Source organism: Athene noctua, chromosome 7 (assembly GCF_965140245.1).
Source record: "Athene noctua chromosome 7, bAthNoc1.hap1.1, whole genome shotgun sequence".
In the NCBI taxonomy this organism is placed as follows: Eukaryota; Metazoa; Chordata; class Aves; order Strigiformes; family Strigidae; genus Athene; species Athene noctua.
Genome location: NC_134043.1, coordinates 1841268 through 1866700, shown reverse-complemented (window position 1 = coordinate 1866700; position 25433 = coordinate 1841268). Strand labels below are relative to the sequence as shown.

General features: G+C 50.2%; 1 protein-coding gene across 9 annotated transcripts in view; it reads left to right on the top strand.

Moving 5' to 3' along the window:
* The window catches only part of FMNL2 (formin like 2), a 150135-nt gene extending 126197 nt beyond the window's left edge, over positions 1-23938 (top strand). For 2 of the 9 annotated variants that reach the window (XM_074910207.1, XM_074910204.1), the window contains 16 exons: positions 1942-2052; positions 3170-3319; positions 5278-5379; positions 7010-7325; positions 7774-7977; positions 11227-11351; positions 11963-12165; positions 13575-13809; positions 14433-14501; positions 14641-14721; positions 15067-15196; positions 15351-15514; positions 15776-15877; positions 16327-16425; positions 17335-17458; positions 21813-23938. In XM_074910207.1, coding sequence (XP_074766308.1) covers positions 1942-2052; positions 3170-3319; positions 5278-5379; positions 7010-7325; positions 7774-7977; positions 11227-11351; positions 11963-12165; positions 13575-13809; positions 14433-14501; positions 14641-14721; positions 15067-15196; positions 15351-15514; positions 15776-15877; positions 16327-16425; positions 17335-17458; positions 21813-21922 — 2325 coding nt within the window. In that variant the 3' untranslated portion in view covers positions 21923-23938. Of the gene's footprint in view, positions 1-1941; positions 2053-3169; positions 3320-5277; positions 5380-7009; positions 7326-7773; positions 7978-9028; positions 9050-11226; positions 11352-11962; positions 12166-13574; positions 13810-14432; positions 14502-14640; positions 14722-15066; positions 15197-15350; positions 15515-15775; positions 15878-16326; positions 16426-17334; positions 17459-19062; positions 19197-20460; positions 20577-21812 lie in introns of those variants that run through there. The other 7 variants (XM_074910205.1, XM_074910202.1, XM_074910201.1 and 4 more) reach the window with 7 other exon arrangements.
* Positions 23939-25433: the final 1495 nt, after the last annotated feature.

Sequence of the window (25433 nt, the reverse complement as noted above, 5' to 3'; positions counted from 1 at the left end):
TTACAGCTCGAGTAATTCAAGGAGTTGCAACAACTGAACATAAACAAAGAGCTCTTCCTGCAGGAGCTGGCTTTCACCCTGCCCTAAACGGAGAGCTGTCTGCAGAACTAGCTGGAAGGGGCTGCGGTTAACTGCATGGATCGACAGGGAGGAAAGAGCAACAAAAAGGCAGAAGTATTTTGGAGAAGGTTCCTGTTGTTGACATTGACTTACTTCATTTTAAACGCAACTTTCTTAGATTAGTTTTCTTTGACTTGATAAATTCCTTAGTTGTGTATGTAAGGATCTGAGAAAGGAAATGAGAATTTGGCCCGAACGTTGCGAGATCCAAAGCAAGTACAACAAAAGTGCTTTTGAAATAGGGGAATTTGGCTCTGGGTGGTGTGAGAGGACAGCAGGGTTCAGCTGGCCATGACTGGCACTAGGAGGAACCAGCGTTCACCACAGGAACTGGAAAGGGCCCTGCAGCGACTCGAAACCTGAAGTTCTGTTTCCAGCTGTGTGGATCAGGTGGTTGGTGTAAGAGATGTGGGGATGCAGAGCTCCTACTTGAGTCTTTAGACCATCTTCCTTCTTCTCTTCCTTGGGGTGATCCCTGTTACCAGTCTCACAACGTTGCATTATCTAGGGTGAAAGTCATTTTGGAAAGAGTGGTTAACACTGGTCAGGATCTCCATGGGAAGATGCAGCTGAAAGCTTTTGACTGACCTTTGTTTAACTATTTTGGCTCATTGTGTCCCTGTGGTCCCAGTTCCAAAGCTGGACAGTACCGGGCAGCTCAGCCAGGAAAATTTTTATGGCAGCTCAGCAGCTGCTGGAGGGAGCAGCCCGGGGCATCCCGGCCAGCCCTGTAGTCAGAGGCCACCGGGCAGCAGATTCCTGCCCACGGATTTATCCTCTGGGCCCTGTGGCAGATCACAGAGAATCGGCCAATTTCCTGTCATAAACTGGTAGTCCAGAGAGTGGCCTTCAGTTCTTGCTTCCCACAACACGACCCAGAGGCGTGGGGTCTCCTGGAGGCTTGTCCTGAGGGTAAAATTAGGTTGCTTTGATTTTATCTTCTCTCAGATTTGTTCTAGGACCACTGAGATACTTCCCAGATATGTTGAGAAGCTTGGTATCCTGCAGCGTTGCTGGCAGGATAGGGTTATGGCCTTGAAAAACCCAGCAAGGACTAGGCAAGCCCTCTCTTAAAGCAGCTCAGAGGGGGACAGACGTGGTCATCTGTGAGCAGAAGGAGGGTTGGGGATACTTGTGCAGAGCAGGAGTTGGCTGTGCCTTACATGCAAGTAAAGGACAAACCTTCTGGGGTTTGCAGCCTGATTCCTGCCACTCTGCAGGAGGTTTTCCCCCACTGCTCCTTCTCCTCGTGACCCACTTCGCTCAAGAGCCTTTTCCTTGCCTTCACTGTGCTCGGACGTGTTTGGACGCCAACTCCTATGATCTGGTCCCTGGTTCAGTTACCAAACCACAGCTTTGGAAATATGCTTTCTGCAAACAACAAAGCGCCTTTTGTGAAAGTCCCGTTTCCTAAGCGAGGGGTTCCAGTTGCAAAATTAATCTCACTTTTACAGGCCGTTTCAGAAACAGCATTGTTTTCTTAAGAGCTTGTGTGCTTGTACGATGTCTGGCCGTGCGAGCTGGCATGGAAAGCGTTTCTGTTCACCGACACGCAGTAAAGGTAGACTCTGCAGACATGACTTAATTTCTGGAACCTGTGTTTCCCTTTATCACAGCAGACAAACACGCCGTAAGCTCAAATCCAACACCGGCTTGGAAAAAAAAGCTGCAGTAGTGGGTCACAGTTTCCCCTGGTAGTAACCACACGGAAATGTGGTCACTGGCCGTGTGTGACCCGTGGGGACCCTGCGCTGGGGCTTTCGGGGGGCAGCTGGGGCCGCGCCGCCGCCTCTTCCTCACGTGCAGGGGTTCTCCTTGCAGGTGGCCTGCATGCAGTTCATCAACATCGTTGTCCACTCGGTGGAGGACATGAACTTCAGAGTCCACCTGCAGTACGAATTTACCAAGCTCGGCCTGGATGAGTACTTGGACGTGAGTATGAGCCGGTCTCCGCCGCCTCGCAGCGCGGATCTGCTCCCCGGGCTGGGCCTCTGTGGCAGGTCCACCCCGCGGCCCCCAGCCCTGCCGCTGCCCGGCTGGGCCCTCAACCTCCCTGAACCCCTCACCCCAGAGCTTTAGGGAGGGCACAGCAGGGCTCTGCCATAGTCTCTGCTAAAAATGCAGCTCCTTGGCTGCTGCTGCGGGGGGACTGTGGCCTGGAGCCACCCCTGCAGAAGGAAGATCAGCTGCCACTAACGGCAATTACAGACCAGAAGCTAAATTTGTAGCTTTGCCTTAGAACAAAGGGAGGATGAACCGCAGTCGTCCTCGCCCGCGCCACGTCCCCGACCTCCAGCCTCATGTCGGGCCCAGCTCAGGTGCCAGCAGGGTCCCCTCCGTCTCCCTGTGACAAAATCCTCCTTTGAGTTTTCTCCTGGCCAAGCGTTTTCTGGCATCCCGTGGGAAACACTTTCCTTCAGAAGAAAGCTGCTTTTATATTTCCCTGTTTTGTATTTTTCCTCTCTCTCCCTGTCCCTACCCTTGGGAGCACACACATGAAAACAGTGCTTGCGTTGGCGAGGGATTGATTTGTCCCTGCTGACTTCTGCTCAGCAGTAACCAGGAGAGAGGTTTTTGTGTTGTCTGCAAGTTTTGGTACATGGTGATGCTGAGCACAGGTCTGTTTGGGGCCCCGGGGTGGCACAAACCCTGCAGTCCCATCGGGAACAGGCAGAGCAGTTCAAAGCACGCTCTGGTGTTATATCTGGTGATAAAGCACACTCGTTTTGAACACAGCAAACCCAGTGCAAGGTCAGCAAGAGCAATTGGAGGATTTGCTCTGGGCCGTGCTGCTGCTTTGAACCCAAACACAGGCCTCACCTCTGCCTACTGGCCACTGGGCTGGTGGCCACGACATCCAGAACTTTGGATGTTTGGTCTTAAAAGATGTCTTTTTATTGCTTCTGACCCCAGCTAACATTACAAGGCAGTGTGTTTTCCTGGGTGACGGAAGTGGCCTGAGCTCCCACCCCTCTCCCTGCGCCGTGGGCTGCCTGAGAAGGGCTGCTGGTGCTGAGTGACCCCCCTCCTTGTCTTCTTGGATTTGCAGAAACTGAAACACACGGAGAGTGACAAACTGCAGGTGCAAATTCAAGCTTACCTGGATAACGTTTTTGACGTGGGAGCTTTACTGGAGGATGCTGAAACCAAGAATGCAGCCCTGGAAAGGGTTGAAGAACTGGAAGAAAACATTTCCCACGTTAGTACTGCGCTTTGTCACCTCTGTCTCTGAAATAGTTCAGAGCCTGCTCTGCCCACAGGCTTTGCTGCTGCCCGTTTTGGGAGGTGGAAGCACAGGTGTCATGGGGCTACAGCCTTTGGGGTGAGGTTTGCTTAGAAAAAAGCCTTGGGACTGCTGTGCTTCTGCCTTGCAGGATAATCAGGTATTTGGCAAATGAAGGAATTCGGGAGATCTCAGGCGGGTAAATTCCCTGGGTGCTTTCATGCTGTATTCTGCACCACATATTCTGCAGGTTTAGTTAATGGCTGCTCCACTCGCTATAGAGATTAGTTCACAAGCTGTTTATGAGAAAACGTCTTATTCTGTCATTTTATTTACTCTCCTGACACAACCCCCAGCTTCTTACAAAGGAGTAGCACTGCCTTGTAGACGTGGGGCTCGACATGCCATTTCTGTGTACCTCGAGGGGTGCTTTGGCCCGTGCTGTGGGTGCTTGCCCGTCTGACTGCTTACAGGGCCGCGGCGCGTCAGCCGCTGTGTCCCCCGAAAGCCACACTGAGCTGGGAGGGGGTGACCCCCTGTGCCAGGGACCAGCTGAGCAGAGAGGGTTGCACCCCCGAGGCCCTGGCATGGCAGGTTTGCAGCTTTGGAGGCTTCGGCTCCACTTTGGTTGTGGCTCCATGTGGGGTCATGCATGAAGCCTCTGCTTAAAGTTACCTAATGAGCTGGGAAAGCTGATTTCCATAGAAATTGCAAATTCCCCAGCAATGCAGTGCTGGTAAATAGAGCACATAACCATTCTGTCTGTGTCTTAAAACACATTACCGGACTCAAAAGGGAAGGGACTGAAAAATAGCACTGTGCAGATACTCAGTGTTTGCTCAGTTCAGTGTTTGCTCACGGCTTTTCTGTCCCGTACCTCCTTGGTGTCAGTCACTTTAGTCTGGAAAACATGGCTTGGCTTTTTTAAAATCAAAGTGTTTTTCCATATTTAAAAAAAAAAAAAATCATTAAAGGGTCATCATTCTCTTACCATTCTTATATTGCCGTGACTTAGAATAAATATGTTCTTAAAGAAACTTACTGTGCAGTATTTTCCCCTCCGAGGTGCCCTTCTGCTAGAGACAAGGGCTTCACTGAACTGGCACTGTTTGCTTCATGCATCTACTCCTTTTAGCTGTTTAGAAATGTAATGGGTTACTCTGGTGGCAGATTTTTAAGGGCTTGCTTCTGATCTCTCTTTACATAAATGAGACTCATCCTGGGAGGACGGAGATAATTTTCTGTCATGTGTTGACAGAAATACTAATAATAGAATTGCAGAAGTTTTATCGCCAAACCACAGCAACCAGTGGCACCTCACCACCTCTGCGTCCTCGCCTGAGTCGGCGTGACTGGAGGGGATGGAAAAAGCCAACGAGAACTGTGGGGCTTTCAGATCACAAGTTTATGGGGCTGGCAAAAAAATAAACTAAAAGACAATGGAGGAAAAAAGAAAAAAAAAAAGAAAAAAACCTCTTTCATTCATTACTAATGAAATTAGCCTCATTTTGGGAGGTGTTATTTATAGGTTCCACCATTTCAGCGTCTGTCGGTTTTGCAACTGCCATTGTGGTGTTCTGTGGGGTTTTGGAGTTTCAGATCAGGCTTAGTGTGCATGAAAATAATTGCATTTTAAGTGCAATTTAAGTAGAGTAGGCTTTCTTACCTGGGCAGGTTCATAGTTCCAGTCCAGCCAGGTTACCTGCTGGTCATGGCTGAAGGATAACACTCATCACCAGAGGAACCTTCAGCAGGGCACTTGGTGCCCCTGATCGCACGCAGGAACACTTTCTCTTTCCAAAGGAAGACTTCAGGGTTTGGTGAAATATCCATAATTTACCACGTACCAATGCTCCGACAAGCCTTCCTGACATTTTGGTTGAGAAGACTAATGTTACCCATTTACATAATCTTATTTCTCTTTTGGATGATAGTTATCTGAAAAACTCCAAGATACGGAGAATGAAGCTATGGCAAAGATTGTGGAACTGGAAAAACAACTTATGCAAAGAAACAAAGAACTGGATGTGATTCGGGTAAGTGGGATGGGGAAGCTCAGGCTGGGTGCTACACATCAGGGGAGTCACCTCCTGGGTGCTTGGTGTATGGGAGGTGACAGCTCTGGGACTCGTCTTCCTACTTTGGAACCGAGGACAGGTTTCAAGTAAAATTACTTGTGTGTGCGCTCAGAGATGGACATAAAACTCTTCGAATGCGCCGGCAAGTCATTGCATGAGGCGGGTGCATCTTATGGCTCAGGTCTGTAGCATTTTGGAGTTTCTCACACGTGGTTGGCTGTGGAGGGGCGTCGGAGGACCTGGGGTCCTTCAGACATGGGCTGCACGGCAGCAGGACGGGAGCGAGTGCCCTGTCTGTGCAGCCAGCTTTCTGTGCCCCATCCAGACTCGTTACTTCTTCATGTACAATCTTAGTTACAAAAATATTAACTAATGTCAGCCTAAACGTCGTCCCAAAGTGCAACTGCTTCTAGGGTTCCTTCTGAGTGTCTGCCCTGGGTCCTTGCAGGGACACTCTCCTCCAGATCAGGAGCTCTGCTCCTGCTTCCCTTTATGGGTCAGCATCAGCTCGTCGGCACAGGAACCAGCAAGGCAGCAGGTACTCGCTGCTGCAGGCAAAACGGAGGAGGCATAACTATGCTGTGTGTGCAAGGCGAGCATCAGCAATGGGAGGCATTGTGTAAAAGCCAGTCAGAGAGGGACCAGGGGAGGGCGATTGCCAGACGGCTGAACAGGAGCCAGAGTGTGCCCAGGGGGCCAAGGAGGGCAACGGCATCCTGGCTTGTGTCAGCACTGGCGTGGCCAGCAGGGACAGGGAAGGGATCTGAGCCCTGGGCTCGGCACTGGGGAGGCCGCCCCTCGCTGAGTGGGTTCAGTGTTGGGCCCCTCACCCCAAAAAGGCCATTGAATGACTCGAGCGTGGCCAGAGAAGGGCAACGGAGCTGGGGCAGGGTCTGGAGCACAGGTCTGCTGGGGAGCGGCTGGGGGAACTGGGGGGGTTCAGTCTGGAGCAGAGGAGGCTGAGGGGAGACCTCCTGGCCCTCTGCAACTCCCTGCCAGGAGGGGGCAGAGAGGGGGGATGAGTCTCTGGAGCCAAGGCCCCAGCGCCAGGCCCCGAGGGAATGGCCTCAAGCTGCCCAGGGCAGGGTCAGGCTGGCTCTGAGGAAGGATTTCTGTGCAGAAGGGGCTGTTGGGCGTTGGAATGGGCTGCCCAGGGCAGGGGGGAGTCCCCGGGATCCCTGGAGGGGTTGAAGAGTCGGGCTGAGCCAGCGCTGAGGGATCTGGGGGAGTTGGGAACGGTCAGGGGGAGGGTCATGGTGGGGCTGGAGGAGCTTCAGGGGCTTTTCCAACCCAGATGATTCTGGGATTCTGTGAAAGCAATGATGAGAAATTTTGCACCCCCAGGGGTTGGTGCCCATGGGTGAGACTTCTCCCAGGACTCAGTACTGTGCAGTACCTTGCTGCTACCTTGGGAGAAACACAAAATGAGTTTTTCCTCACCAGTGAAGACGTATGGTTTGCATCAGAGCTCAGTGTGAGGTGAGGTGGTCACTGTGCCAGGCTCCGTGTCAGGCTGTTGTGTTACTGGTATTGGTGTTCTGATTGGTGAGTACAAGTGCAAATTCCTTGTTTCTGTGGCACCCCTCAGGAAATCTACAAAGATGCAAATACCCAGGTTCACACCTTGAGAAAAATGGTTAAGGAAAAAGAAGAAGCCATCCAGCGACAGTCAACGCTGGAGAAAAAGATCCATGAACTGGAGAAGCAGGGAACCATTAAGATTCAGAAGAAAGGTGATGGTGACATCTCCATTCTCCCCGTTGCTCTGGCCTCTGGGATGGTGCCGGCAGGGTCAGAGGCTGTGGCTGGCCCATGTGTCACACCAGTCGCTGGAGCTGCGTCTTCAGTGCCACTGCCACCACCCCCGCCACCATTACCTGCCTTAGCAGCGGCGTCTGAGGCAGGTAAGAAGCGTTTTGTCCTTTGAGACATGGACTGGCTGGGAGCTCGGGTAGAATTTGTTGTGCTGGGGATGGTCACAGCAGCCTCATGTGGACAAAACCCCCTTTGGCTGTGATGAACCTGCGGGTCGTGGCACCTTGCAGCTGCTGAGGGTGCTGAAGTCCCCAGCTGTGTTGACACCCTCACTTGGGTGGCTCCTGTGCTTGTCTGATCCACTTCAGAGCCCTTCAGTTGACAGATAAAAATACTAGTTTTTCATTAGAGTAGTTTTGTCCCGTGTTAATACACTGAAGGACTTCAGTGAATGGTCCAAAAACACTGGGGCCAGTATAGTGGTGGAAAGGAGATGTGTAGTGGGGAATAAGGTGGGTGCTGTGACTTTCTCTGCAGGTGCTTGTGACATTTCAACGGGTGTTCACAGTAACCCCTTGATTTTCCTCCGTTTCGCAGTGCAAAACGGTCCCGTGTCCGTGCCGATGCCGCCGCCTCCGCCCCCCCCGCCGCCGCCTCCACCGCCACCACCACCGCCTCCTCTCCCAGGTCCGTCCTTGGAGACGGCCCCTGCGGCTCCGCTGCCCCCACCACCCCCCCCGTCAGCCCCCCCTCTGCCCGGGACAGCCTCTCCCACCGTGGTGTTCAACTCGGGGCTTGCAGGTAAAGAAATCAGCACACTGCGAGGTCAGCAGGGGCAAGGCCAGGGCACGGCTAGCGCGGACAGGGGGCCGAGGTGGGACTTGGTTAGTCCCCTGGATAACACCCGTTATCTCTTCCTGGCGTTATCCTAGAGGGGGTTGTAAAAGGAGAGAGCAGTTATCAACTGAACGCTCTTGGTTTGGTCTGGAACAGTTGGCTTCTTCAGTGAAACTAAAGCTATTTGCCAAAGATATTTTTCAAACCTGAACATTTCTGGCTTTAACTCAACACATTACGGTTTTGAAAGAAACGCGAATCGTCATGGTTTTGATTTCTTCTGAGAACTTCATGAAGAAATATCTGTGCAAAAAAAAAAACCCGGCAAACTTTTGGTAATATTCTCAAGGAAAATGTCCTGACCATCTTTACTCATGAGTTGATGCGCTCTCTGGCGTATGCCAAGATCTCAGGCAGGCAGTGGATGCTGACTGGTACCACAGCTCTCCCCCTGCCCAGGAGATCTCAAGTTATGAGTCTAGAAAGAGCCCGAGGAGCTCTGATGAATAGCTTTTTTTTATAAAAAAACTCCCAACTGATTAAGTATTCCAGCCTTTAAAATTTCTTCTGAAAGCAAAAAGCATCATGGAACTAGGGGGTCCCGGGGTATATTACAAACTTCAGGGGTGCTGATGTGGCAGTGGTAGTACTCGGGGGGGCTGCGGGGGGCACGGGAGCTGCTCCCCCCCTGCCTTAGCCCCCCCATCCCGGCGGTGTTAACTGGGAGAGGGAGCAGGGGAGCAAGGCCCGGTTCCACGTGTGGCTCCTCCGAGCTGTGCCGATGGTGGGGACGATGCCCAGATCCAGGGGGGACGGATGTTTTGTTCTTTGGGGGGTTGGGAGAGGGAAGGAGAGCACAAGTGCCTTTTCTTGATACCACAGCTGCGCAGAAGGGAGCGTTTCTCAGGGCAGGAACCTTCTGGGTCAGAGGGGAGTGAGGGAAATAACAAATCTTGCTTTTCTGAGCACTGCTAACATTTTTTTTTTTTCTCTGTTCTTTCTGCTTCCTGGTAAGACGGGCCAATCAAGCTCTTCTGTAGGTTACTTTCTGCTAAGTATTTACCTACCCCTCTGTGCTGTGCCCGTGTGTGTGCCCGTGGCCTCGTGCGGGCGGTGGGAGGCGGTGGGGAGCGGGGAGCCTGGTGCAGGGGCTCGCTGGCCGGGCCTGGAGCGTACATGAGCTTTGAGGATTCCACCAGCCGTCGGGGTTTGGCACCTTGGGGGGGCCCTGATTTAGCAAAGCACTTCAGCAAAGTAGTTTTGCTTTGGAGCCAGCCTCAAGCCACGCTCCTGGTCACGCTGAGGGTTGGCTTTTCCCTTTGACCGGCTGCGAGCAGCTCGGCGGGGTCTGGTCCCCCCTGCGCTGCCGGAGGTCACCTTGCCAGGGCTCTGAAACGGAGGAGGAAGGGAAATTTTAAGAGATTTTGATTAGCTGCATCAGGAGCTGGCCCATGAGGCAGAGTCCTTTCCTGTCCTGAAATAACCTAGGAGCTGTTAATAATCTGTTCTAATGTATGCACAAGTGGAAAATGTCTTTTTTCATGGGTGTTTCAGATGGAAAAATCTATTTCTTTTTTTTTAATTTTCAGAATTATTTTGAAGTAACCACATTAATTAAGCAGAGAGTAAAACTCTAGTTTAGATGAGCAGAATTTGATCACGTGTGTTCATGTCTTCCAGTTGGATAAATACAGCTCTCAAAATACACAGCTGAATATTGTGTATGTTCCACATTATTCACTTACAGTTCTTTGTTTCAAGCAAAAACTCTTGCTTGAAACAAAGTTCTTTGTGATGTCCCTGCAAAATGAGCACAAGCGTGAAAGGGACATGGACACACAACTTGATTCTTGTTTTTAAAGTGGGAATGTTTTCAGCGTTTCAGCTCCAGTGCACAACAGGGCCTGTCCCCTGAAATAGGTCGTCTCTGTCCTGGCAAACACGCACATACAGAATCGTTACGGGAAAGGGAAATAATTCTTTGCTCAAGTGCTTTGCAACCTGGGAGCCATCTTCTGAAGCAGAAGCGGATAAAATCTGGCATCTCTGCAGAGCATCGAATATCGAGCAAGGTTGCTCCTGCTCCAGAGAGGGGGTAGGCAGGAGCCAGGAGCAAACGTGGCTCTGAACTGAACTGAAGGTGCCCCGTGCTCGGGGGGGGAGCGGTGACCCTGCGTGGGCACGTGGGGGGCCGTGCCCTGCCCGCCTCCCCGCCACCAGCCCCCACGCTGGGCTGCATGCCCCTTTTTTCCAGCACTGGAAAGGAAGAACCAGAGTTTCTCTTTCACTTTTGCAGCTTGGAAAGAAGCAGTTTTATTTCCTGAGTGACTCAGGAGCAAAACCTTGATTGATCACGTTAATGAACACCCTGATTTTGTAGCAACCAACAGCATTTTACATCGAGATACGAAGAAATGAGAACTGAATTACAGAAATTACTCATGTACCTTCCAGACCTGTTAGGAATAGGAATAGAAAAGTGGTGTTTTCCTTGCTGCAACATCGCTTTTTCTTACTCTGTTGTTCACAGATCAATGAGAGTAGTCAGTCTTCATTCTCATAGCTTCTCCGTGTGAGTTACTAAATCATTTACTGGTCCTGCACAGCACAGGAAGATTAAACCTGTTATTTCAACCATGTTAAAGCTCATGTGTGCTGCAGCCCAGCTTTAAAAGATGAAGCAGCACTGCCCCATTGCAGCAGGCAGTGGGAAGGGCCACTCCCTATACCAAAACCTTGAGAAAGGGGCTTTTTTCCTTCTTGTTTTGTGACAGAGATGAGCTGTGCACGGCTGCACATCAGCTCACGCAGGGGTGGGCTCTGCAGCCAGCACGACAGGGTTAAATTCGACCACTCTCTCCATTTTCTGTAGCATTTAAAAATAGCCTGGGCTTTTAAATCAATCCAGACAACCTGCGGTAATAAAGTAATAACACATTTCCTTTAGTGAAGTTTTCACAGCCTTGGCCTTCAGTCCCGTTCTGCAGAGCCTGGGCCAGAACCAGCTGAGGGGCTGGATGAAATCCTCTCGGCGCTGTTTGCCAGTTGAGGCAGCAGCAAGATCTTTCCAGGCTTTCCAGTGTGATAATTTAGCTCTGGCCAGTTCTTCCTCCAGTGCTGAAATGCCGACTCGAAAGCTGCCGTCTAGGCACGTGGGGTGTTTTTCAGTGGCTGAGAAATTTGTCATTTCCTCTCCTTTGGTGTCTCCTTTAGCTGTGAAAATCAAGAAGCCAATCAAGACCAAGTTCCGCATGCCGGTGTTCAACTGGGTCGCCCTCAAACCCAACCAGATCAACGGGACAGTCTTCAATGAAATCGATGACGAGCGGATCCTGGAGGTACGAGGGGTGCTTGCTGCCCCGCTTCTGTCCGCAGCACAAGTGGTGGCTCTGGGTCTGTGCAGGGACAGAGGCAGCAGTTATTTTGGCAAACAGCTCATCCAGCAGCCCCTGGGACCCAGGAGGTCGGTGCGAGCACCTCGGTTGGGAACGAGGGGTGGTAGCTGGTAGCCTCGATTCTGAAGGGTGCATACCTCAAGCGTGCATTTAAAACACATCAACCAAAATGAGGAAGATCCGTTTTTCCCAGTCTAAAATCTCTGGTCTGCTCTGTAGGAGTTAGGCCTGGGGGGGTGGCTGCGTGCCGGGGAGTGAAGCTGAAGCAGCAGCTCTTGCCTGCTCCCCATGCCCCGAAGATGCACCTGGTGGGATAAAGGTGCTAACGTGAATATTTTCCTGAACTTCTGAACATCTGTGGGGCTTTGGGGGGTGAAGGCCAGATTTCCTGATCACTGACTCCGGATGCTCGTTCCGTCCTGCGGTCCCTGACCAAAGTTCTCTGCCAGTCTCGGCCACCACAAGGTTTTGTACTATGGTTCTGGTACAGTATGAGGCAGCGTGGGTTTTCGTGTTTGCTGCGGGGAGGAAAAAGCATTTTCTTTCCTTTTTAGGATTTAAATGTGGATGAATTTGAAGAAATATTCAAAACAAAAGCCCAAGGTCCAGCCATTGACCTTACTTCAAGCAAGCAAAAGATAACTCAGAAAGGGTCAAACAAAGTCACGTTACTGGATGCCAACAGGGCCAAAAACCTTGCCATTACTTTAAGAAAAGCTGGAAAAACAGCAGATGAGATATGCAAAGCTATTCACGTGTAAGTAAAACACTTGTCAGCAAAGAAATTATATTTTAGATTTACTGTGATTTTTGGTAAGGGGAATGGTTTTGAATTGGCAGTTGATGTAAATGTGTTTGCATCTGGATAAAACCCAGGAGTAAGGGTGGAACTATTCTCAACTCCCGAAATCAGATTCCCTTGAACTAAAGTAAAAAACTTGCAGTTCTGTGTCACTGTATCACTATTTAGGCTTAACAAATTAACACTTCTTTTATTAAAGAAGCTAGTTCATGTAGATCCACAGAATGCCACTGCGTACTGCATCTCTCATTCTGGTGCAGTGGGCACTCAAAAGCCAGAGTATTTTAGCTGGTTTAGTTTGCTTCATAAAGCCCGACTTGAGTCCAAGTGCACTAGAAGGGTTTTGCGTAGAATGAGGTCTGTGTGATGGCCCAGGCAGTGCCAAACCCCGGTGTGAGGTGGGTGTACCTGCTCCTTGGGGCTGATCTGGAATCTGTGGCAAACATCCCTCTCTCCGTTAAGGGATATGTTCAAAATTTGGATGTGTGAGCGCTGCCTTTGGGCTGGTGAGAAGGGTGACCCAAACCTGCTGCAGCCTGAGGCACGTTCAGCAGTTGGGGTTTCCGGGGCTTTGGCCCAAATCAGTAAAACTGCTTTTTGCTCCTCCCTGCCTGTCTTCTCTGATAAAAATGAGGGGTGGCCATGGAGGGGTGGGGGGAGGTTTGTCTTATGAGGAGCAGCTGAAGGAACTGGGGGGGTTCAGTCTGGAGAAGAGGAGGCTGAGGGGAGACCTCCTGGCCCTCTGCAACTCCCTGCCAGGAGGGGGCAGAGAGGGGGGATGAGTCTCTGGAGCCAAGGCCCCAGCGCCAGGCCCCGAGGGAATGGCCTCAAGCTGCCCAGGGCAGGGTCAGGCTGGCTCTGAGGAAGGATTTCTGTGCAGAAGGGGCTGTTGGGCGTTGGAATGGGCTGCCCAGGGCAGGGGGGAGTCCCCGGGATCCCTGGAGGGGTTGAAGAGTCGGGCTGAGCCAGCGCTGAGGGATCTGGGGGAGTTGGGAACGGTCAGGGGGAGGGTCATGGCTGGGCTGCAGGGGCTTTTCCAGCCTCCATGATTCTGGGATTGCGTGAATGCCCGTGTCTTTGAAAACAGAGGCAGGGCACCCAGCAGCACGGTAACCTTGTCCACATCTTCATGCCCTGAGAGTTTCACGTGCAGGCCCATGTCCCCCACCCCGGTCAGGGCAACAAGAGCAGGAGGAACTTCACAGCTCCTTCATAGTTTCTCATTGCTTTACTGCCTCAGGCTCACGTGTTGCTGAGCAGCATAGGAGACCCCACCTGCCTTTGGCAGCTTTCTCACTTCTTTTTCCATTGTTTTGTGTCGAGCTTTGTCATAATGCCGCCTCTTCTGGTTTGTCACCACACAGGTTTGACCTGAAAACGTTGCCAGTGGATTTCGTTGAGTGCCTCATGCGGTTCCTGCCCACCGAGAACGAAGTGAAGGTGCTGCGGCTCTACGAGCGGGAGAGGAAACCCATCGAGAACCTGTCCGACGAAGACCGGTTCATGATGCAGTTCAGCAAGATTGAGAGGCTGATGCAGAAGATGACCATCATGGCCTTCATAGGCAACTTTGCCGAAAGCATCCAGATGCTGACCCCGGTGAGTAAGGGAGGGACCAACCCCTGGGGACACCCAGAGCTCCGCTGCCGGGAGCGTCGCCTGGTCGGCGAGGGTTATAGAGATGGAAATTTTTCAAAGACAGATGTTTGGAGTGTTGTGGAGTGGTTATCAGTGCTCACAGAGAAACAACTACACAAATGAAAAAGTGGTTTTCAAACTGTATTTTCCTTCATCAACAACTCTGATATCCCAGGTGCTGTTTGTAGCCTGGACTGCTCTGTACTATCCTATTTCTTTGCCCCGTAGAAGTTTAAAACCAGTTCAAACAAAAATCAAGTTGTTTGCATCATCAGGGAACGTTATTATCAGTGCTGGTCCGTGGGCTCTTTGAAGTGTGTCCCGTTCTGCCTGATGCATCTTCCACCGTCGTGAGGGTTGAAATGTAAACACGCTTTTACCCAACCACATCTGAGCGTGGCAAATCTGCGGTGCAGATGAATTGTTTGAAATCCTGATGTGTCAGGGCAGGATAACATTCACACTAGGGCCCACGGTACGGATGAAAAACAAGAGGCTTTCTTCAGAATATGAGAGTTTAGATTTTAATTTTACTCTTGGGCTGGACATGCTTTAACCAAAGCTCTGCCTGTGTTCACCTGCAGCAACTTCACGCAATAATAGCTGCATCTGTCTCAATCAAGTCATCCCAAAAGCTTAAGAAGATACTGGAGGTAGGTCTCATTTTATATATGTTCAATAGCTTTGTCCCCTTACATGTCCTGAAACTGTACATGGGTGCTGACACACCGGCTCTTCTTCCAGAAGTTTTTGTCCTGAAAATTCATGCTCTGCTCTGTTTCATCCCCGCAGATAATCCTGGCTCTCGGAAACTACATGAACAGCAGTAAACGAGGAGCTGTGTATGGATTTAAGCTACAGAGTTTAGACCTGGTAAACGAACCCGAGGTGCCTCGTGGGGCCCGGGAGGGGGATGCACATCACCTACACGGCGAGGGGCTGCTGGGGGCTCAGCTGGCACGTTCCAGCCGGGGAGGAGCAGCGGGGAAGGTGCTCCCTGGTTTGTGTTTGCTTTGAGGGGCTGCTGAGGAGAAGGCAGGTGTCTTCCAAGGCTCTGCAGACCACAGCTTGAAAATCACCTGCTGAAGAATTAAACGAGCTTTTACAGCCGTCCCTGTCAGATGGAGAAACACGAGGAAGAGGCGAGCACTGGTTGAGTCCCTTTGCCTGGAGCCTGCTGCTCCTCCACCCAGCCATCTCTTTGCCTTCTCTCCCCAGCTCCTAGAGACAAAGTCAACAGACCGAAAGCAGACCCTGCTGCACTATATCTCAAACGTGGTCAAGGAGAAGTACCAGCACGTATCCCTCTTCTACAATGAGCTTCACTACGTGGAGAAAGCCGCTGCAGGTACCGTCACCCCCCTGTGCCCGGGCAGCAGTGGTGGCACGTGTGCTGTGTGAGGGACTCCGCACCTCACACGGGCTGGCGGGGTGCTTCTCGGTGGGGAATTGTTCAAGCTGTGGGTTCAGGAGTGATGCAGCATTTTTGTTTGATTTCCCAGTGTCTCTTGAAAACGTCCTCTTGGATGTGAAGGAGCTGCAGAGGGGCCTGGATCTGACAAAGCGCGAGTACACCATGCACGACCACAACACGATGCTGAAGGAGTTCATTCAGAACAACGAAGGGAAGCTAAAGAAACTGCAGGACGACGCCAAAATAGCCCAGGTATTTCTTTATACATGTGGTTTGGTAGGAGTAGTAGCGTGTTGCTGCGAAGGACGTGCTTTGGATTCACCACAGGGAGGAGAAGAGGCAGCAGTGTTGTGTATTTGTTGCTGAGGTCAAGGGCTGGGTGTAGACTTGCTGGTCTCAGCCCAGGGTTTCACACACAGAGGCAATCTGGACCCTTTACAGTGGATATTGCAGTCACAGAGGGTGAGTTCACCTTGAAACATGTGCAACGCAGTAAATCTGTGCTTTTTGTAGGATGCCTTTGATGATGCTGTGAAGTACTTCGGGGAGAATCCCAAGACAACACCCCCCTCGGTCTTTTTCCCAGTGTTTGTCCGGTTTGTGAAGGCCTACAAGGTAAACAGGAGCATCCCCCTCCTCTCTGCCGTCCTTCTCAACCCCGTTCGGTACCTGCGTGGCTCAGGGCTCCCAACAAAACAGCGTGTGGCTCCCTCTAGCTTCGATTCGATGTGAGCCATCCCCAGCAGCAGAGCTGGCTTGGGGTTATTTTCAGGGCTGAAAGGCAACGCTGGAGGAATCCTCAGAAAGGGAATGTCTGGGCAGCTTACACCTTTAACCCTGAAAACGTGTCTCTGGGGACTGGAAGAGGATGGTTTGTGCCACCCAGGAAGGTCTCTCCCGGCCCAGTTTTTTTCAGACTCTGTTCAGAGGCAGCTAAATTGCTGCATCTAAATCCTGCTTCCTTGGAAAACCCCGTGGTAACAAGTGATAGTGTTTCTCATTTGTAATATTTAGGTTCCCTATAGCAGTTGGAAGCTATAACCTGTGTTTTTTGTGATAAATAGCAAGCAGAAGAGGAGAATGAGTTGAGGAAAAAGCAGGAACAGGCCTTAATGGAAAAACTCATGGAGCAAGAGGCACTGATGGAGCAACAGGACCAAAAGGTATGAAACAGATACATCTTACAGGCCAGAGCTGTCGTGTTCATGCGTTTCTCATGATAGTTCAGAAACCTCAGCTCTGTATAAGCACTTCAGTTGCCCAACTTACAGTTGCCTGGAAATAGAGTCTCTGGAAGTTTTCTCCAAATGTGGAGAGAACTGAAATAAGCTGAAAGAATTACAGCTTATGATTCTGCTGCTTTTGAAGTCTGCAAAGTTAAAAAACCTGAATAGACAGAAATTCATCTCGTCCCCATTGCTGTTGGTTAAACTTCGTTATCCCCTGGCCTTGCGTCCGTTCGAACCCAGGACCAGGAACAATCCTCCCCACATCCTGCCCTGCCAGGGCGCGGCAGCAGGGCTGAGCCCCACTTTACCATTTTAGAGGTATTTTCCTGACATGTTGGGCTTTGTTGTTTTGTTTTTTTTTTTTTCTGTGGCAACACTTTAGACTTGCTGGAGGAGGTTTCCCGTGGCTCTAAAGCAGCCACTTTGTCGGCTGGGGCTGCTTTTTGCGGCCGTTGTTGGGATCTTTAATCCCAGCTGAGCTTTTTCCCTCAGAAGGAAGGACTGTTCTTGTTCCCCTAATGCTTGTCAGTGGTAAGAGCTCAGAGCTCTCGTTCTGAGTGATGAGAAGGCTTGGGAGTAGATCACAAACATATGAAAGAAAAGCAGCTTGGCAGCCTGGTTAACTCGTGACTCTGCTCGTCCCCTCCGTGGGACGTGAGCTGCCCGCACACGTGTGTTTTCTTGGTTTTGCCAAATTTGGGTAGCAAACTGGCAGTTACTGGTTGCTGACTGCCAGCAGTGGGATCACCTGGTGTTTCACCTTCAGGAGGAGAGAAACGGGGTACCTGGAGGTCATTCCTTCCAAATCCTTTCCTTTCCAAATCCTCTTTCCTTTGCTTTCAGTCTCCTTCACATAAAACAAAGAGACAGCAGCAAGAGCTGATTGCAGAGCTCAGACGGCGGCAGGTCAAGGATAACAGGCATGTGTACGAAGGGAAGGATGGTGCTATTGAAGACATCATAACAGGTAAACAACCACCTTTTGTTCTGCAATCTCGGAGGATAAAAATGAGTATCTGCCCAGTAGCTATTTCAAGTCCTTCGTGTACTTCTTAAAAACGCGTTACCTGAGCGCAGCTTAGGACGTTGTTTATATGATGTGAATCAAATAGAGAAACTTTTGCTAACAGTATATAACAAACAACCCCCAGTAACCTGCCTTTACGTGTCCCTCATCTTTAGAGTAGCCAGATCAGTGCCTGCCCTCAGCAGATGCTCCGGTGGAGTTATGCATGCCGCGCAGATCTTTCCCAGAAACCTTTTTTTTCCCCATAAATGAAATGAATGATGGTTGTTTAACATTATTAAGAGCCTCCATTTTCATTAAAATCTACTAACAGTAATTGCACCGCGTTACTGCGCAGTTACAGCAAATCATTTAGTCCAACCTGAATGATTTATGGCCCTGAGCTGCTGCTGGGTTTGCTGCTTCTCAGATGGGTAGGCAGAGCCTGCCCTGATCCCACCCTAGGGCTGGAGGGAGATGCAGAACCCGCTGTCGTAGCCAGACGCAGTCGGGACTTGGGTGCAAATATTTGCTGATAAAAAGAGCTGCCTTCTAAACAGTCTTTTGCTCAGGAGTCAGAACCATTTTTAATCTCTACAGCTGCTCTGAGTGCAGTACTTTGATTTCCCTGCACATTCTTCACCTGTGGTGTGGAAGAACCACGATTTTAACACTTCAGGAGCTTTACGGTCATTTGTCTCCGTTGCACAGAAGCTCAGAAAAAGGTCTTTGGGCGGGATTATTTCCTTGGCTGCCGCTCCTGATGTTTTTCACCTGAGTTTTTCTTGCAGGAGGGCAGGAGAGGTGTTTTACCACAAACTAAGGAAAGGCAGGGAACTTTTGCCTGACTAGATGACAGGGCTGAAATGGTTGAAGCTTTCACAGCACTTTTTAACCTTGATTAATAGCTTCCTAAGATAATACTCGTTATTTAAAGGCCGGAGTTGCTACAATATCTAATCACCACTTCTGCGACTCCTTCTGACTCCTGGAAGCTTGTTTAATTGGCAAAGCGGTTCTGCTGCTCTGTGGGAGAAACAGATTGTGTGGCAGAAGACCATCCACGCGCAAAAGGCAGTCCAGGCTCAAATTAAACATTTCCCATGGTCTTGTGCCTAGGATTTCCCATTGGGGGGGGTGTCTCCGAGGGCCTCGAGCCATGTAGTAGTAAAGGTTAAGCACAGAAAGTCAGGTAGGACCGAGGTCGCTCTTAATACAGCCCATGAGATCAGTGGGATGGAAGTGATGGAGAGTGTGGTTTTAAATTGGGTAGTGCCTCATCAGATGCACAGGAAAGCTGAGCACTGATAACATCACACCCTTTCCTGGAACATGTGTAGCAGTAGTTTCCCAAACCCGTAGAAAACGATGCAATAGAAATACTTCTCCAGAGACTTAGGACTGCCTCGTTGCCTAAGCCTACGGAAGAGCAGTGCTGTTAGGCAGCTGGTTGGAACTTGTAAAGCCGTCCCTGGGTGTCCCTGAGCGAGCACTAACACTGTACTAATGCGATGGATCCGCTTCTCACGGCTCTGTTTGTCTGTTTGGCTGTTATTCCCATGCAGTGCTGAAGACTGTGCCCTTTACCGCTCGAACCGCCAAGCGGGGCTCTCGGTTTTTCTGCGAACCTGTTCTCACTGAGGAATTCCATTACTAAACTATTCCTCTTTCACATCTGATGCTCTTAGAAAAAAGAAAGGTTGCTGTAGATTTTTGACACTTCTCCATTTGTACGGATCTCAGCCAGGATCATGTGAATGTTGAGTGTATAGTAATGTCCAGCGTCCACCTGAAGTTGTGTTTGTCACCTCTGTTGCATGTTCTTGTGATTCAGTAACTTTTTATTCCATCCCATCGACTTTGCACTGGATGCTTTTGGCCATCCTTGGGTTTCAAAGGCATCTCTCACCCTCCCTGACGAATGCCATAGAACAGCAAGTGGTGGAAGTCACGGCCAGCGTGGTGCCGGTTTCCTGGGGTTCCCAGGAGACCAAACACTCACAAAGTGACGGTTCACTTGGCTTTTCTATGTCATCTCTCCTGGCCTACAGATCGTTCTCCATGTGCCAGTCTGCCTGTAAAATGCATGTGCTACAGCAGCGAGATGAGGGGCTGCATGAACCTAGTGGGACTTCCTTGGGGTTTGCTTTCTGCCTTGGCAGGGTTGTCTGGAATCACGGACCCCCTCTGCGAGCAGTGTTTTGGTTCAGACTTTCTAACCAGCGCCTGCATGTTTGTCTGCATGTGAGATACGGGATAAAACGGGCGTAAAATCTTTCCTCATTCGGTCACATCCATGTTTAACATTTTTCAGTTCCATGCCAACTTCATCTAAATCAAAGCAGAGACGTTTACTGAGCACGAACCCGTCCCGATTCACTTGGGCTCTGGGCGCGGTAGCAGCTGCGGTGTGTGACCCGGGGGGGAGAGGGAAGGGGCAGAGCTGGGGAAACACTTAACAACGGGCCAGAACCTCAGGAGCTTGGCGGAAAGCTTGACATGGAACTGAGCGATTTACATCGTGTGGTGTAAAGTGTAAGAAGGGTGTGATTAACCCAGCATGTCTGTTAACACTGTTGTCTTGAATTAAGGACTCGGTGGCTTAAGAAGACAACAGTGTTTCACTTTGGTGATGTGTATTTTTATGAATGCTTCTAATAAAATTGCGAACTGTAATCAGCTCAACGGTTATTTGCTCTTTCGAGTTAATTGCTGTATTATCTTCCTGGAGCCAATCTTCAAAGCAGCTTGGAATTTGGTTAGCGAGAGGTGAGGGTGGCCCTCCTGTCCTTTCCTCTCCGTGTCTAACCCCCTCTCGTAGCCTTGGCCTTACCCCCTCTTGCTCTGTTGGCTAACGTGCCTGGGAGTTTTGAACGCTGAGTTGACTTGCTCTTCATTTTCCATCCCATTTTTTACTTAACCATCATTTTGTGTTTTGTTTTGTTTTGTTTTTTTCTGTTTAGCCCTAAAGAAGAATAATATCACTAAATTTCCAAATGTTCACTCGAGGGTAAGGATTTCTTCTAGCACACCGGTGGTGGAGGATACACAGAGCTGGCAAGCATCACTTTTTACTTAGCTTCCTCCTCTCTCTGTATGCCAGACAGCCTGTTGGTAGATGTGGCAAAGCGTAATACTGGTGAGAGCCTAAAGGCCGGTGGAGACCGAGACCGTTTATTTCCACCCTCTGTGGTGTTGGGGATCCACAGGCCATTGGCTGGCGACCACCTTCACTCTCCGGTTTGGCCCTTTCTCTTCCAAGTTGAGCCCAAGACAGGCAGTCTTGTCCCCGGGTTCTTTCAGCCCCGTAGTTCCCTGGATATTTTGCTGCCCCCGTCTCAGTCCTGCTCCGGGCATTGAGCGGGCACGAGGGATGGAGAAGCAGCAGCTCCGAGTGAGAAGTGGGAGAGGGCAGCCTCCAGCGATGCTCCAAGAGCTGGGAAGTTTGGGAGTCGTCTTTAAATGAAGACTGAAGTCAGCTAGGAGCTTGGAGGGAGGGTTTGCCCCATCCAACACAAATCTGTTTTCTGGGAGAGAAATATTTCAGCTGGAATTAGTCTTCAGGTGCAGCCAGCGTGCTTGTTCGAGCGTAGCCGCGGGTGTAACAGCGCACGCCGAGCTCCAGCTCTCCCCACTGCTGGGTCCTTTACAAGCTCAGTGCTCCCTCCTCTTCCTCCCCAGCAGCAGCAGGAGGAGGAGGAGGAGGAAGGGGGTTGGCGCCTCCGCTGCCTTCACCTAACGAAGAGATGGCGGCAGCGGGGCGGGATGGCAGCTGGAGCTTCGCCGGCCGGTTGCAGCGGAGCAGCTGCTTGTTCTCCGGGCAGCCTCTTGTAGAGATGTGGGTGTATCCAGGGAGTGCAGACCCCTCCTGGTGTAACACTCACCCCCTTGTCCCCTGCCTTAGAAACCCCCTGCAGGTCCCGCTGACATCAGCAGGGCCGCTGAAGGACGGAGGCGCAGGCCAGGCGTTGATGCGGCCTCCTTTACGTTGTTAGTAAGCTGTTAGTAACAGCCGCTTAGTGCACACCAGCAGCCCAGTTCACACTAACTTGTCGGCATAACTCCCATTTAGCTTCCCAGCATTCCAGCGCCTTTCACCAGTATTACCTGCTGCTTGGGTGCGTAGCAAAAAGGGCCACGTCGGTATTTGCTCACTCCTTGCTCTCGTTGGGGTGAAGTCCCTTCTCCTGTTCCTACACAAGCTGCTTTGATTGGCTTCCAGCAGGACTTTCCCTTGCCTAGAGTGCGTGTGTGCGTGTGCGTGCGCGCGGGGGCGAGCCGGGCGCCCTCACCAACGCCGCTTTGCTCTCCGCAGATCTTCGAAACCAGCCGTACCGACGGGCCGACGCGCTGAGGAGGAGCGTCCGCCGCCGCTTCGACGACCAGAACCTGCGCTCTGCCAACGGTGCTGAAATCACCATGTGAGCTGGGGGCCTGCGGGGCGCGAGGAGAGGGGGTGCTGCAACCATCCCGTGTCCGTGCGAACTCTTGTGTTCTGCCACTCGATTGACAGCCTTTGGGAACAGCAAAAATTCACCTTCTAAAGGGCTCAAAGACCCAGAAAAAAACCGCATAGGAACGTCAGCAATGGGCTCTCCACTCACCCGTAGCTAACAAGTGCCTAAAATCGAAGTACCTGCTCAAATTAATCCAAGCAATAGGACTTGATTTGATTGGGTATCTTTTTACACCAATACGTTATTCAGTCTTTTTAACCAAAATGTAAAAATACGTGTTGTTTTCGGGTGTTTAGTTTGGTTTGATGATATAAAAGTTTAGTGACTGGTCTCCTCTGGCCCTGCCCTGCATCCCGACTGGTTGTAAACGGGCGAGACTTGGACATGCTCGGCTTTGAAGCGCGTTCCTGCGCCGCCCGCCGAGGGGCCTCCCCTGCCTGCAAGCTGCACTTACTGGCCTTTTTTTTTTTTTTTTTTTTCCTTTTTCTTTTTTTTCTTTTTTTTTCTTTAAAAAAAAAAAAAAAAAAAAAGAAGACATTGAAGGGTTTTCTATATGTAATAGGGAAACAATTCCAAGAAGAGACCCATAGCTCTTCCCACCCCAGGCAGAGTCCACCCCGGCGAGCACGAGCTGTGGCGCGGCCCCCCCGGGGTCACCTCGAGGGTGTGTGATGGTTGTGGTGTGCAGGGCTGAGGCACGGGGGGCTTGGGGAGGGGGAAAAACACCTTGCAAATGCACAAACCGAGGAGGGTGGCCAAGGCACGGACTGTATTCTTCAGCTAGAGGCAGCTTTTGAGTAACAAGTGTATTTATTAATTAGCACTAAGGTATTAACATCCCAGTAATCAGTATTAGGATCCTGAGGAGCGTTGCAGTTCGGTTCCCCGTGCAGAGAATCATCCCGTGCCCTGCTCCGGGGGGTTCACACCCCGCTCCGACTCCCAGTTCCTTGGACAATCCAGTTCAGCTTCCCTGCTGAGGACCCCCTGGGCAAAATCCCGGTAGGTCAGAGGCTCCACCTCGCGTTTCTAAAGCTTAAAAAGGGAGGGGGGGGGCGGTGGTGCCCTTCCCCCCCCCCGCCGCAGGCAGAGGGCCCGAGCCCGCGCTGGCGGGACACACCGTCTGCTCCGGAGCCACGAACTGGACTGAAGAGAAATTCGTACTTTCCGAGATACATTTTGCTTACAGCTCACCTTTCCTGGTCTCACTGCATCAATATGTTAATTGTAAAATTTATTGTATAGTATTTAACCACTGAATCCCTTTTTCTTTAAGTTGTGCTTATGTGAACCACTGGTGAAGGTCCCTTTTTTTTTTTTTTTTCTCGGATAATGTGTAGTTATATGATAATCTGTTTTTAAATGTACAGATATTTTGCTACAAAATTGGTGCAGTTTTTTATGGTTTTTACACTTCTCTTTTATTCCCACTTTAGCCTCTGGGTAATATTGTAAATATTGTTTAAAAAAAAAAAAAAGCATCAGCCTGTGCTATACAATCTGAATGTTATTTTAACTTATAGTTTTTGTTTTTATATTTAACTAAATGGACAGTTTGGGGCTCAGAGTTACCACATTGACCTCTGCTTACCTATTTACAGGAAGTTTACTTTAAAAACTGCCACCTTCTTGCATTTACAGCCACGTGTACTTGACATGCTAAAGAGAACATGCCAAACCGCCTCTTTCTTTGCTGACGGGGACAGGAGAGTATTTTAATCTGCGTAAGAAAGTTTGACAATTAATTCAATAAATTGTTAGGTAGATCAGTGGTTAAAAGCACTAGCTCTCACGTTCTTAAGCTCAAAGTATTTTTTTAATTGAAGACAAAAATTATATCATACAACTAGAATATAATGCTGGCATGTTCTCTTTAATATTTTTCTAGTAATAGACCTGCTTCTTAGCAATATTAGAAGTGTTTTATAAAAGCAGTTCATGTTACTTTCCTGGTCTGTTCCTGGCATAAGATCAAATAAACTATTTACACTACTACACCGTAAGCCATAGCGGGTTTTTTTGTCAATTGAACCTTTTTTTGGTGATGTTTTGCCAGTGAACACCCAGAGGTTCCAGCAGGGCCGAGGGAAAGCCCTGGGTGCTGGTTTAGTTTGGGGGTTTCTTGCTGTTTTTTCTTTGAAAACCACTCACCGTTTGCTGTTGTACCTCAGGAGACTCAAAGCACATCCTGGTGCTTTTCCCTTTTTCCATCCCAGAGGGACGGTGCGGGGCTGTGGGAGGTGGGAAGGGCCGGGAGGGACCTGCCAGCCCGGCTCTTGCAGCAGATTCCTGCTGCCAGCACGTAACGCGCAGCGTCGGAAACCTGAAATACTAAATACAAAGCTGAAATCGTCCTCCGAGTGAGCTCCCAGCTGCGGCGGGAGCAGGAGGCCCTGGGGGCTACAAATTCGGGCTCAAGAGGCACCTCGAGGCCCAGGACATGAGAGCGGCTGCAGCCGCAACGAGGGGCAAGGAGTTTGCCATAAATACACCAAAAAACCCAACAGTACAACTCTTTAAGTTCTAAACTTAACAGTTGCATCTTTTAGCTAAATTTTGGATTTAATTTTTAGAAGGGTTTAACAAAGTAAATGCAGAGGGTGGTTGCAGACACCCAGGGGCAGGGGTTGGAAGTAAATGGTCAAGGGCTGCACGAACCCAAACGAGTCAAACACAGACTTGAACCTGCTGCCGGGCAACATTAACGCTTAAAAATAACCAATTTCTCTAAAAATCCTTCCAGTTTTAGGGCAGAAATACAGCGTTTGTGCTCAGAGCGTCGCTGGGCTGGCCAGGCAGGGCAGAGGCGCCAGGTAAGAGCCACACCACAGATGAGGCTGTGAAACAAGAAAGGGGAGGAAAAACAGTAAAAAACCTGCAGAAAAGCCTGAAATCATTTCCCTTAAAAACTAAATTACGCCTTGCCAGGATTATTTTGCAAGCAGTCTCCTTTTAAGACTTATTTCTTATACAGGAGCTAATTAGGACATAAAGAAGCCCCATTAGAGTAATTTATATTTAGGTTTTTTATTTTAATGGGAAAATAAAGGCAAACCTTTTAAAAGTACTATTTACTTAGAAACACTTTTTCCTTATGCAGGTTATGCAAATGCAAGGCAGTAACAAAATATTGTAAGTTCTGACACGTTTGCAAACTGCAAGGACCTGGCAAACGCTACAGGAGCTCCGCGCGCTCCTGTCCTGGCTCTGCCGCAGCGTGAAACCCCCCCGAGGTCCCAGCCAGGGGGTTCTCCCAGCCCCTCGTCGGGCAGATTTTCACTCAGGCAGCACGAACTTTAAAAATCTGACTCCTGGGAAATGAACTGACAAAAGTTTGCAAAAATCCACATTTAAAATCCGGGCTGAGGAGCAGCACCAGCTCCCGCCTGTCCACACCCAGGGGAGCTGACATTAAGCAGGCCCCTGGGTACAAACAACGTCCTTTTTGACTAAACTCAGGTATTTTTAATTTCACTTTA